Source organism: Phyllobates terribilis, unplaced genomic scaffold (genome assembly GCF_046119375.1).
Source record: "Phyllobates terribilis strain yellow unplaced genomic scaffold, ASM4611937v1 Scaffold_3__8_contigs__length_932513732, whole genome shotgun sequence".
NCBI lineage: Eukaryota > Metazoa > Chordata > Amphibia > Anura > Dendrobatidae > Phyllobates > Phyllobates terribilis.
This window is the reverse complement of record NW_027362763.1, coordinates 176,947,823-176,960,783: the sequence shown is the minus strand read 5'-3', so window position 1 is coordinate 176,960,783 and position 12,961 is coordinate 176,947,823. Positions and strand designations below refer to the sequence as shown.

Below are 12,961 nucleotides of genomic sequence, written 5' to 3'. Positions count from 1 at the left end.
CCCAGAGCCACCGGGACCGTAGTCAAGTTCCAGCTGGAGCACGGCTGGGGCTTCATCAGAGACCCGGAGGCTGACACCGACGTCTTCGTCACGAGAAGGGACGTCGAAAGCCACCTGCCAGAGGGACATCACGGACGTGACCTGTACCCCGGCGACGTGGTCACCTACACCCGGCACAAGGGCGCAAATGGACTGTATGCTCTCCATGTCCACCGGCTCACGGAGGAGGAACTGCAGTACCGCCCAGAAACAGAGTACACCGAGGGTCCGTACGGACCTGAAGACTACCCGGAAGAACAAGGAGGACACCATTATTAGAGAATGGTAAAGTGGAACTGTATATAGTTACCCGTCGGGGTACAAGAACTGTCGTGAAATTGTTGATTGTGTGAACTGTTACCTGTGTGCCCCTAATCCCTAACCAGGCTGAGGACTGTGAGCAGCCATTCCCCTATTCCCACTGGCCGAGGACTGAGAGCGGCCATACCCTTGTACATAGTTGCGCTTCTTAAAGCGCCCCCTACTGGTTTTATACAAGAACCGCAACGTCTACCTCAAGGTGGATTAAAATGGACTGTTGCACCTTTACCTGGTCGCAAGTTGCACAGCGGCCAGAGCTCAAGAATGTTCTACTTGAAAATGTTTTATATTGAAAAGTTTTATATGCTGCTAGAATAATAATACAAATGTTTTATGTGATGTTTTATATGCTAAAAGAGTTCCAGTGGCATTAGCAAGATGTTTTACGAAAAGGAGTACCAGTAACGTTAAAAAGAGAAGAATACCTCCCATAAAGGGATGAGTGAAAAGTTATTGTCTTATATACGAATGCATTCTAAAATTTTGTATGTTTAAATTGTCTTTGCTCTTTTCCAGCCAGAGGACGTGCTGTGATTTACCAGGGGGGAATGTAGCACCCCGAGGACTCGGCTGCTACAGGGGTATTGCACCTCGAACCAGAGGTGTGATATTCCACTCCCGGGTAAGGATGGAGTGTGGACCGGGGCTCAGTAGGCTGCATGCACCACACACACCCCATTTCCGAGGAACAGACCAACGGTGCTCCCACTAGACAGAGTGCAGGCACGACAGCTTCTGTTCCTGGCTGGAGTGGGGAGGGGGAGGAAAACCCAGTGGTGTAGGAGCAGATAGGGGTGGGTTTCTGGGCATAGGTAGGAGCCCATTGGTTGCTAGTCACCTGGGCTCACACATAGAGGGAGGTATATAAGGTGGACACCATCTTAGATCAGGGTTCAGTCCGGGTCAGTTCAGGCAGGAGGAGAAGAGGAGAGGAGCTCAGCCAGAGAGGGCTGACAGGGAGCTGTGGCTCAGTCTGGGCCCAGCTCCAGAGCCAGGCCTGGAGTAGAGGCCTGAGACAGCAGAGAGGGAGAGAAGAGAAGGAACAGCAAGGAGAGTAAGAAAGGAACTGAAACAGAGGAGAAAGGAGGCGAGGAACACAGAGAAAGGCCCAGAGACACGAAGGCAGAAGGAACCCCATATTCCCAGAGGAGATACTGGGTGAAGGGTTGGCAGAATAGGGTACCGGAACCCAAATTGGTGGAGGCGACTAATCCTCAGCCAAAACCGGAGGTTGTCACCACATCTTGGTGCGACCCCTCACTACATCCACCAGAAAGGCATACCGCATAGGGTCAGGGAAACCGGAGAGAGGTTTCACCAACAGAAGGCCCGAGGAAGCTGGACAAAGGTGGGTCACTGGTGAGGACGGCCAGTAGAAAGGAAGAGAGGGGAGCTCTGAACCGCACTCTGGAATTTCCTGGGAGTTGACCGAGTCCCTCACCTGGTGGACGCAGCACGGCTCGGGCGGTCACTGCTGGCCGAAGTGACCGGAGCAACAACTGTGAGTAAAGCTTTGGAAACTGCACCACACGTCTCTGTGATTCCTTGCCGCTCCAGCACCACTAGCACTGGGACACTCACACCATCACTCCCATCATCTTCCACATTAGCTGCCCTGAGGCAATACTCCTCCCGTGGGGAGTCATCCCATACTCAGCTGCGCAAACAACATCAGCCTCAGCGGTCTGCAGCGCAGCGGCGGTCCCCACTGACCGCAATCCACGGGTGGCGTAGTCGGACACTTATTCCAATACAAATAGACTGCCACTGGTTTGACCACCCTGGGCACGGACCGGGTCACCGCCACGGAAAACTACAACCCCCAGCGATCCGGCTCCGGGTATTCCCCCTGCACAGCAGCAGCAGCACAGGCCCAGGGGGCGCGTCATTAACATATCTATCCATCCTGTGATTTCCATGAATCCATGACTTTTCCTTCTTGGTGTTGCAATTACAATGTTGAGGAGAGTATATAGCTAAGTGCAAGGTCAGAATGTGACTGCTTTTTTAGGCCACACTGAAGTTTAATTGTCCAACAGCGGAGATAAGGGAGAGGAAAACTTGGCACTAACCACGGTGCATGTATAACGCAGCCTGAATGACCATCAAACGGAGGTTCACAGCTCAGAGAGGTCCCACAGCAGGGAGGAAATAGCAATCAAATGCTCAGTGCTTCTGGATTTATAGGGTTAGAAGAGGTTAAAACAGCTGCACCTCTTCTTCCAATAGTTTTAAATCATTGTATTTAATGTTCATTTTTAATTGCATTGTTGTTTTTGCATATGCAATTTTTTATTTTATTATAGTGAGTGTCAAAAGGAAATAGACTCATGTCACAAATAGTGTTGAGCGAACGTGCTTGGATAACGTGTTATCTGAGCACGCTCTGTCTTATCCGAGTATTTTCGGCATGCTCGTCTAATATGTTTGCCTCCCTGCAGCTGCATGTTTTCCGGCGGTAGACAGACTCAACACATGTGGGGATTGCCTGTTTGTTAGGCATTCCCCGCATGTGTTGCTTTATCCGAGCACGTTCGCTCAACACGAATAATACAACCATATAATGGAGACCGCATTCCCCTACATCTGGTATCAAACAAATTGCACTCTGCACATTGGCATAAGGGTGTATCATTGACAGTAATCCAAAAAATATGAAAAAAGACAACAACAACAACAGGGTGTTTGAAAAAATGAAAAAGTGTGAATTTATTATCACCACATATTGTGCAATGTTTCAGCTCAGCAATTAGCTTTCCACAAGTCACAAGCTTGAGAAAGGTTAATAGCTGAGCCGAAATGTCGCACACTACAGTGGTTTGCAAAAGTATTCACCCCCTTGACATTTTTTGTGTTTTGCTACCTCACAACCTGGAATTTCACTGTTTTTTTTGAGGGTTTGCATCAGTTCATGTAAAGAACATGCCTACAACTGTGAAAATTTGGTTTTCTTTATATTGTGAAGCCATCAACAAATAGAACAAAATAACTGAATGCTTCAGTGTGAATAACTATTCACCCCTATAAAGTCAGTACTTTGTAGAGCCTCCTTTTGCTGCAATTATAGCTGCAAGTCGCTTTGGATAATTTCCACATCTTGCCGCTGGGATTTTTGCCCATTCCTCAAGGAAAAACTGCTCCAGGGCTTTCAAGTTAGATGGTTTCCTCTGTTGAACAGTAAACTTCAAGTCTGACCACAGATTCTTAATTGGACTAAGGTTTGGGCTTTGACTAGGCCACTCCAAAACATTTATACGTTTCCTCTTAAACCACTCGAGAGTTGCTTTAGCAGTATGCTTTGGGTCATTGTCTTGTTGGAAGGTGAACCTCCATCCCGGTCTCAAATCAATGACAAACTGAAACAGGTTTTGCTCAAGAATATCCCTGTATTTTGCACCATAAATTTTCCCCTTGACTTGAACCATTTTCCCTGTGCGTGCTTCCAAAAAACATGATTGAGTTCTTGGGGTGATGAGCTGTGTTGGTTGGGCGCTAGACATAGCGTTTACCTTGGTGGCCAAAGAATTACATCTTGGTCTCATCTGACCACCGCACCTTCCTCTATACATTTGGGGAGTCTCCCACATGTCTTTTGTCAAACTCAAAACGAACCTTAAAATTAATGTGTGTAAGTAAAGTGTTTTTCTGCCCACTCTTCCATAAAAGCCACCTCTATGGAGTTAACGGCTTATTGCAGGCCCGGCGTCAGCATCCAGCGCACCCGGGCAAGTGCTGGGGCCCTGAGCTGGCGGGATGGCCCATTCGCCGTCGGAGAACGGCGAAGTGCAAAGGAGAACAGTGACAGCGCCCGCCCTCCCCTGCTTGCTCAGGGCCCCGGCACAATACTTACCTCTCCCTGTGCCTCTGCAGCCTGTCCTGTATCTTCCGCGGTTACTGCACTTTGATGTCTCAGGTCAGAGGGTGTGATGACGTCTTTCCACCATGCCCTCTACTGAGCAGTCACAGCGCAGAGCGGGAAGATGGTGACGCGGCTGAGAAGTCCGAAGCAGCATGTGTTGAGTATTTTTTTTTTTTTTTTTATGTATGGAGGCATGGGGCATTATATGGGGCACCTGCATGGAGCATTATAGGGGGGCACAGCCTGCAAGGAGCATTATATGGGAGTGCAGCCTGCATGGAGAATTATATGGGGGCCCAGACTGCAAGGGGCATTACATAGGGGCACAGCCTGCATGGAGCATTATATGGGGCGGCACGGTGGTGCAGTGGTTAGCACTGCAGCCTTGCAGCTCTGGGGTCCTGGGTTCAAATCCCACCAAGGACAACATCTGCAAGGAGTTTGTATGTTCTCCCCGTGTTTGCGTGGGTTTCCTCCGGGTTCTCCGGTTTCCTCCCACACTCCAAAGACATACTGATAGGGAATCTAGATTGTGAGCCCCAATGGGGACAGTGACGATAATGTATGTAAAGCGCTGTGGAATATGTTAGTGCTATATAAAAATAAAGATTATTATTATTATTAAAGATTATTATATGCGGGTACAGCCTGCATGGAGCATTATATGGGGGCCAGTATTCTGTATGGAGCATTATATAGGGGCCAGTATTCTGTATGGAGCGTTATATGGGGGCCAGTATTCTGCATGGAGCATTATATGGGGGCCAGTATTCTGTATGGAGCATTATATGGGGTCCATTATTCTGTATGGAGCATTATATGGAGTCCATTATCTTGTATGGAGCAATATATGGGGCCCATAATACTGTATGGACAACTTAGTGGTGCCCATAACACTGTACGGAGGACTATACTGTCCGGTCTGCACTGTGCACTGTGATGATTTGCCGGTTTCTGAGCTATTGTAGAATTTTCAATAGATATCACTCATGTAATGTAAGAAGTAAGCAAAATCTTTGGCACTGTACTATATCTATATTTCTCTGCGGTATCTGTGCATCATGAATCGTGGTATGTGTTAAAGGGGCCCACTGAGACTCTTTTGCCCAGGGCCCACAAAAACCTGGAGCCGGCCCTGGCTTATTGTGGTCATGTGAACAGATACACCAGTCTCTGCTTGGGAATTCTGCAGCTCCTTCAGGGTAACCTTTGGTCTCTGCGCTGCCTCTCTGATTAATGCCCTCTGTGCCCGAGCTGAGAGTTTTGGTGGGCGGACCTCTCGTGGCAGGTTTGTTGTTGGTACCATGTTCTTTCCATTTGATGAAACTAGATTTGATGGTGCACCAGGGACCATCAGAGTTTGGGATAATTTTTTTTGCATTTCCCAACTACTTTGTCCCTGACTTGTTTGGAGATCTCCTTGGTTTTCATGGTGTTGTTTGGTTAGTGGTGCCTATTGCTTAATAATGTTGCAGCCTATGTGGCCTTTCAGAAAAGCATTTAATGTAACAAAATGGGTAAAAAGCCAAATAGGGTGAATACTTTCACAAGCAACTGTATGCGTATTTAAGACTCTGTTGCTGTTGTCTTTGTTTATATTTTTTAAAAGCATAATGAAATATATACTGTTCATTTAATGTTGCATTAAAAAAATTCCAACTATATATAATGTCAAAATATTATTGCTGTAGGGAGGTTAAAGTGTGCTGGTCACTGCCCTTTTTATGTAAAAACACATTTGCTAGCCCTATATTAAAAGTAAAAATGTAACTGATTAAAAAAGAAGATAAGTGGCATTGAGGACCTCATAAAAGACCCAATTCTACAGCAGAAACCTGGTCTACACTTATGGGCTGTGGAAGCCTCCAATACTAACATGATAAGTGACATCCCACAACCCTTCATGGCAGCTTAAGTGTCAAAACTTGAGATCCCCCATGTTATTGTGAGATTTCGCACTTTTAACTAAGCGAGCCCTGCCTGCAACATATTAAAGTGCACCTGTCAGCTGATACATGCTACCCAATCGGACAGGTGGTTTCCCGGTAACTTCTCCTGACTCGGTGTCCTGGATTGACAGGTCGTTGCCTATATGCGTACATAGTCAGAGACCTGTCAATACTGGACAGCGGTTGGGGAGAAGCCGCCGGGGATCCACTGGACTGACTAGTCTACAAGCTCTTAAACTAAATTTTTCTCTGAAACGATGCAGCGTTTCAGAGTAAAACATAACTTGCTGACAACATATAGCCAGTGCCTGATACATCCACAGATTGGGCAGCATAAATCAGCCTACAGGTTCACTGTAATGGACAAGCCGAGCGTTCATGTGTATTAGAAATATGGTTCTCATTTGAACTAGCGTTAGGCTACTATTCAAGAAGCATGAGACTTTATCTAGGTCTCCAGCATTAAAAGAACTGTTTTTTTTATTAATCCTGATAATTTAATGACTGTCATTATACAAGCTCCCAGTATATAGCAAAGGTTTTAAATGAGCTAATCAAAAACTGAAAACATCAACCTTAAAGAGGTTGTACCAAGTTTGGAAGTTGTCCCCTATCCTTTGGAAAGAGGATAACTCCCTGATCGCTGGGAGCCTGACCACTAGAACCCCCATCGATCTTGGAAACCTGGGCTCTGAAGAGCACCCTTGTGAATGTGGTCAACCATTTGCATTGCCATTCAATTTATTCTTAATGGGAATGCTGAAGATCAGCCGAACGCTGCACTCTCTTATCTCCCGTGGTCGGTCCAATTAAGAAAAAATGGAGCAGAGTTGAGCATGATCAACTACCACTCCATTCACATGAGGATCTTCTGAGCCTACATTCTTGGAATTGGTGGGGATCCCAGCAATAAGATTCCTATCGATCGGGAAATTGGCCCTTATCAGACGGATAGGGGATACCTTCTAAGTGGTGCAATCCCTTTAATGAAATTTGCTCTGTTGTTCAACAAGCAACCAGAGCCAAAAGTTGAAATATTAAATTAAGTCTACCAAGCTCTGTTCTTTTAAATTAGCATTGAATCATTCATAGCTCACCTCTGTAAACTTGAAGCGCATATGATGACACATAATATGAAAAATCTGTTTTCTTTTTGCAGAGAATCCATTCACATAAGAGGCTCTGAAAACACTTGGATAGAAGAATCGAGCAGAATGAGAAGGGAAGGCAATGGTTAAGTTGTGGAATTCTCCATAGCGGAACAGAATGTTCATAATTGAGCTGCTAGCCGTCTTGTGAGTTTTTAAGAAGAAGATGTTGTTCTTGGGTTGACAAGTTTTTGTGTCTTGTTCGCTCCTGACAGCAGATTCCTGAATTGAAACTGTTTCACTTCTTATTCTTGATTTCAAAGTCATTAACACCTCCTTCCACCTTGGCCCTTTTAATCGCTCAGACAATTGACCTTTCTGAAAATAATGCAAAAGTTCTGATGGAATGTCTTGTTCTCTGACAAAATTGTTGTCACCTCTTTCGAGTCCGTAAGTAAATCCGTCTCCACTATTGGAAGACAATAGATTTGAGATTAAAGGAATCTAATGTATATTATATCTGTATGAGAATAAAATAACTTTTAAAGCTAATTAAACAGTAATAGTCATATAAGTTAATTTTGATACATTTACACTTTGAATTAAGCATATTGTAAAACAGGCACAAAACGTATTCACATCTTCTTTTGTTTTACACAAAAGCAGAGACATATCAGTTACACATAGCAGTACTTGACGTGTAAATGACATTTCAGCAGTACGGATTGCCTGACTTGAACACTCCATTCTTTTTGTCTGACCTTCACTGACCACAGCCCTATCCAGTGATACGCTTGCCTCAGGAATGGCAAGTGCAGTATATGTTCACTATAACTTCCAGGTCAGGCCCAAGTTGCCTCCTCAGCCCACTCTTCTATTAGTTGGTTTGGACCCTGCATGACCCAATGATCTATTCCTGGCTTAATTTCTGTCTAACTACAGCTGGATCACTTTCTGTGTCTTTTCCAGTTTACCAGACCGGATCAAGGATGCTCTGGCCGTATTATTCTGCCATAGGATCCAGTTACAGAAACTTGCTATCTCTGTTCTGCTTCTTCCCTGCACACACTCATCACTATGTGGCCAAGTCTGTCATACTCCCTGTAGCTGGCTTCACTCCACTAACTGATGACTCTTCTAACACTCCTCGCATCTGCAGCGCTGGCTTACTCTTCCTTTCCCAATTGTCAAATCTACTATATTGGTATACAGTACATACAACAATGGTGGACATTATAACAAATTATGCATTATGCTTAGGCTGTTTTTGGCAGGGGTTTGAGTAAAGGCAGAGGGAATTATTATTCAATTTTGCATCTAAACTTCAGACCTCTGCCATAAAAAACTGAAGATGAAGAGGAATTTCACCTTTCAGCATGACAACGATCTAAAGCATACGTTTAAATAAGAAAAAAGAATGGCTTTGCCATGAGATCAGACTTTTGGATTAAATTGAAGAGGTCTGTACACAGAGAGGTCCTTGCAATCTGACAAATTTGGAATGCTACTGCTAGGAAGACAGGGCAAAGATTGACAATGCTAGATTTGCCATGCTGATAAACTCCTACCCAAAAAGACTGAATGCTGACATAAATTCAAAGGGTACTTCAACAAAGTATGAGTTTCAGGGTGTACATATTTATGCAGAATTATTTTAGTCCTTTTTCGTTTTCCACCTGAAAAGAGTTCAGTTTATCTTTTCAACTGAATTGTACAGATTATGGGTTGAAAAAGTTCTGCAATTATTCTTCTTGGTACGATTCTTTTTACATGGCATTAATCTGGCAGTGTAACAGGGGTGTGTACACCCGCACACACACACACATATATATATATATATATATATATACAGTACAGACCAAAAGTTTGGACACACCTTTTCATTTAAAGATTTTTCAGTATTTTCATGACTATGAAAATTGTACATTCACACTGAAGGCATCAAAACTATGAATTAACACATGTGGAATTATATACTTAACAAAAAAGTGTGAAACAACTGAAACAACTGAAAATATGTCTTATATTCTAGGTTCTTCAAAGTAGCCACCTTTTGCTTTGATGATTGCTTTGCACACTTTTGGCATTCTCTTGATGACCTTCAAGAGGTAGAAGGTTTTAACTAGCTCTACCAGCCCATACATTGTAGGTTAAAAGCCCAAGCAGAGACATATTGTCCATACAGGCTTACAGCCCAAGAGTGGCATATCCAGTGGTAGCGTAGCGTAGTTTCCCATCATAAGAAGGTGACCTTGTCGTGGTTGATGGGCACACATAAATTGGCCAAATTATGCGCAAAAAACCTTCATTTTTTTCAAAGTGACATTAGTCTAGATACAATATTTCTTATATATTCATGTATGGAGTGCCGAAGTTCTTTTTGCAATTGAGATTACTCTTTTCTTCAGAGCACCCGAATAGACCAGTGAGCGACCCCTCTCTTTTTTCTATTAATCATTTTTGGGATCCTGCTCCTGGAGCATTGCAGCAGGTACGTGTTCACACTATTAGAAGTTTGACAGCCTTTTTTCTGACCATGTGTCCCTCCCATTCAGTCACAGGTGGTTTTAACTAGCTCTACCAGCCCATACATTGTAGGTTAAAAGCCCAAGCAGAGACATATTGTCCATACAGGCTTACAGCCCAAGAGTGGCATATCCAGTGGTAGCGTAGCGTAGTTTCCCATCATACGAAGGTGACCTTGTCGTGGTTGATGGGCACACATAAATTGGCCAAATTATGCGCAAAAAACCTTCATTTTTTTCAAAGTGACATTAGTCTAGATACAATATTTCTTATATATTCATGTATGGAGTGCCGAAGTTCTTTTTGCAATTGACCTTCAAGAGGTAGTCACCGGAAATGGTCTTCCAACAATTTTGAAGGAGTTCCCAGAGATGCTTAGCACTTGTTGGCCCTTTTGCCTTCACTCTGCGGTCCAGCTCACCCCAAACCATCTTGATTGGGTTCATGTCTGGTGACTGTGGAGGCCAGGTCATCTGCCGTAGCACCCCATCACTCGCCTTCTTGGTCAAATAGCCCTTACACAGCCTGGAGGTGTGTTTGGGGTCATTGTCCTGTTGAGAAATAAATGATGGTCCAACTAAAAGCAAACCGGATGGAATAGCATGCCGCTGCAAGATGCTGTGGTAGCCATGCTTGTTCAGTATGCCTTCAATTTTGAATAAATCCCCAACAGTGTCACCAGCAAAGCACCCCCACACCATCACACCTCCTCCTCCATGCTTCACGGTGGGAACCAGGCATGTAGAGTCCATCCGTTCACCTTTTCTGCGTCGCACAAAGACACGGTGGTTGGAAGCAAAGATCTCAAATTTGGACTCATCAGATCAAAGCACAGATTTCCACTGGTCTAATGTCTATTCCTTGTGTTCTTTAGCCCAAACAAGTCTCTTCTGCTTGTTGCCTGTCCTTGGCAGTGGTTTCCTAGCAGCTATTTTACCATGAAGGCCTGCTGCACAAAGTCTCCGCTTAACAGTTGTTGAAGAGATGTGTCTTCTGCTAGAACTCTGTGTGGCATTGACCTGGTCTCTAATCTGAGCTGCTGCTAACCTGCGATTTCTGAGGCTGGTGACTCGGATAAACTTATCCTCAGAAGCAGAGGTGACTCTTGGTCTTTCTTTCCTGGGGCTGTTCTCATGTGAGCCAGTTTCTTTGTAGCGCTTGTTGGTTTTTGCAACTGCACTTGGGGACACTTTCAAAGTTTTCCCAATTTTTCGCACTGATTGATCTTCATTTCTTAAAGTAATGATGGCCACTCGTTTTTCTTTACTTAGCTGCTTTTTTCTTTCCATAATACAAATTCTAACAGTCTATTCAGTAAGACTATCCGCTGTATATCCACCAGACTTCTGCACAACACAACTGATGGTCCCAACCCCATTTATAAGGCAAGAAATCCCACTTATTAAACCTGACAGGGCACACCTGTGAAGTGAAAACCATTTCCGATGACTACCTCTTGAAGCTCATCAAGAGAATGCCAAGAGTGTGCAAAGCAGTCATCAAAGCAAAAGGTGGCTACTTTGAAGAACCTAGAATATAAGACATATTTTCAGTTGTTTCACACTTTTTTGTTAAGTATATAATTCCACATGTGTTAATTCATAGTTTTGATGCCTTCAGTGTAAATGTACAATCTTCAAAGTCATGAAAATACTGAAAAATCTTTAAATGAGAAGGTGTGTCCAAACTTTTGGTCTGTACTGTATATATGTGGCACCCTGTTTTCACAGGTACCACAAGACCCAAAAGGGTGCATGGATGGACTTCTCCACAGGAGGACCTTATTACAAACAGTATAATAACCTCGGCACTCAGATTGGATCAAAGAAGTGTAATTTTAATGCAGTCCATCAATTAACAAACAAACGTTTCGGTCAAGCAGACCTTCATCAGTAAACTGCAGCACATAAATGCAAAATAACGTGAGTAAATGAAGAAAAAAAAGGAAAAAAATCATCAGATATAAGTACATACAGATTGATTTGTAACATTGATTAAGCCATTAATTATCTCATTAAGTGTCCATGCGGTCTGGTTTATATAGGCGAAACTACCCAACCGGTTAGGGACAGTATATCGAAACATAAATCTACAATTCGGTGTAAAAATTTGCTATTACCCATACCCCATCACTTCATTACCACAGGCCATAGTATATCCCAGCTTAAATTTCAAGTTTTAGAACAGATACTGCCACCGTGCCGGGGGGCGATCGAGTTCGCCTCCTGAAACAAAGGGAGGCGTATTGGATTCATGAGCTGGAATCCTTATCACCCAAGGGGTTAAACAGAGAATATGACTTACTCTCTTTTTCATAGATCCCATGCGGGCTCCCCTCACTATTCACGAGATTACGGTCCCTTTGTTTATTTTTATATTGCATATTATCTGGATCTGGTCCTATACTTGGTGTATTTAGGTCTATGACTCTAATGTTTTGAATTAAGCATATATTAAGGTTTCTCAATTTAAACCAAATGTGAACTTTGTCCTATGTTTACTGACACATTTATATGTGTATACTCATATGTATACATGGGGATACCCATGAATGGCCAGTTGACTACATTAATGTTCAGTGGATTTTTGGTTGTACGGTTGCTAATAACATATACTGGATTCTCAAACCCATTTTTGTTTCCCCTATTTCATCAATGTTTCCTTCTCTTTCAGATATCCTAAACTTCTGATCCTGTCCCTTCTCTAGATAGATCCAGCCTTTAGTTTTACCTATCAGCTATGGCTTCAGCGAATGCAAACCTCCAGAGCACGAGACGCAGGTCTTCCTAGTCAGGCACGCCCACTTCAGACTTTGTGGAACGCAAGCCTCCAGCACTCGGACCGCACGCGCCAGCGATAAGTCACATCCGGTGACTTCACTCGGGCACTTCCGCTTACCGCTGCCATACACTCTGCAGCACCCGCTATGATAGGCCAGTGACTCTATCACTCCCCTGTATATAGGGACCCTCCCCATATCAATCTAGCACCAGGAACCAACGGTGGACACAGCGTTCTTTGCCAGACTCCCAATACTTGCTGCATTTAAGGTATAGTGTCTCCATACACCTGCCACACTATTAGCTTATGGGAACTTAGCTCCGTTTTTTGTACTTTCCAGGTAGTTCTGTGCTGCACTGCAACATCGTATCCTCCCCTTAGCACTTATGCCTTAAACC

At 44.0% G+C, this 12,961-nt stretch overlaps 1 protein-coding gene across 3 annotated transcripts in view; it reads right to left on the bottom strand.

The window, feature by feature from the left end:
* LOC141258968 (galactose-3-O-sulfotransferase 2-like) overlaps positions 1–12,961 on the bottom strand; it is an 85,382-nt gene that overhangs the window by 18,327 nt on the left and 54,094 nt on the right. For all 3 annotated transcript variants that reach the window (XM_073674297.1, XM_073674299.1, XM_073674298.1), the window contains one exon: positions 7,266–7,725. In XM_073674297.1, coding sequence (XP_073530398.1) covers positions 7,266–7,725 — 460 coding nt within the window. The remainder of the gene's footprint in view (positions 1–7,265; positions 7,726–12,961) is intronic.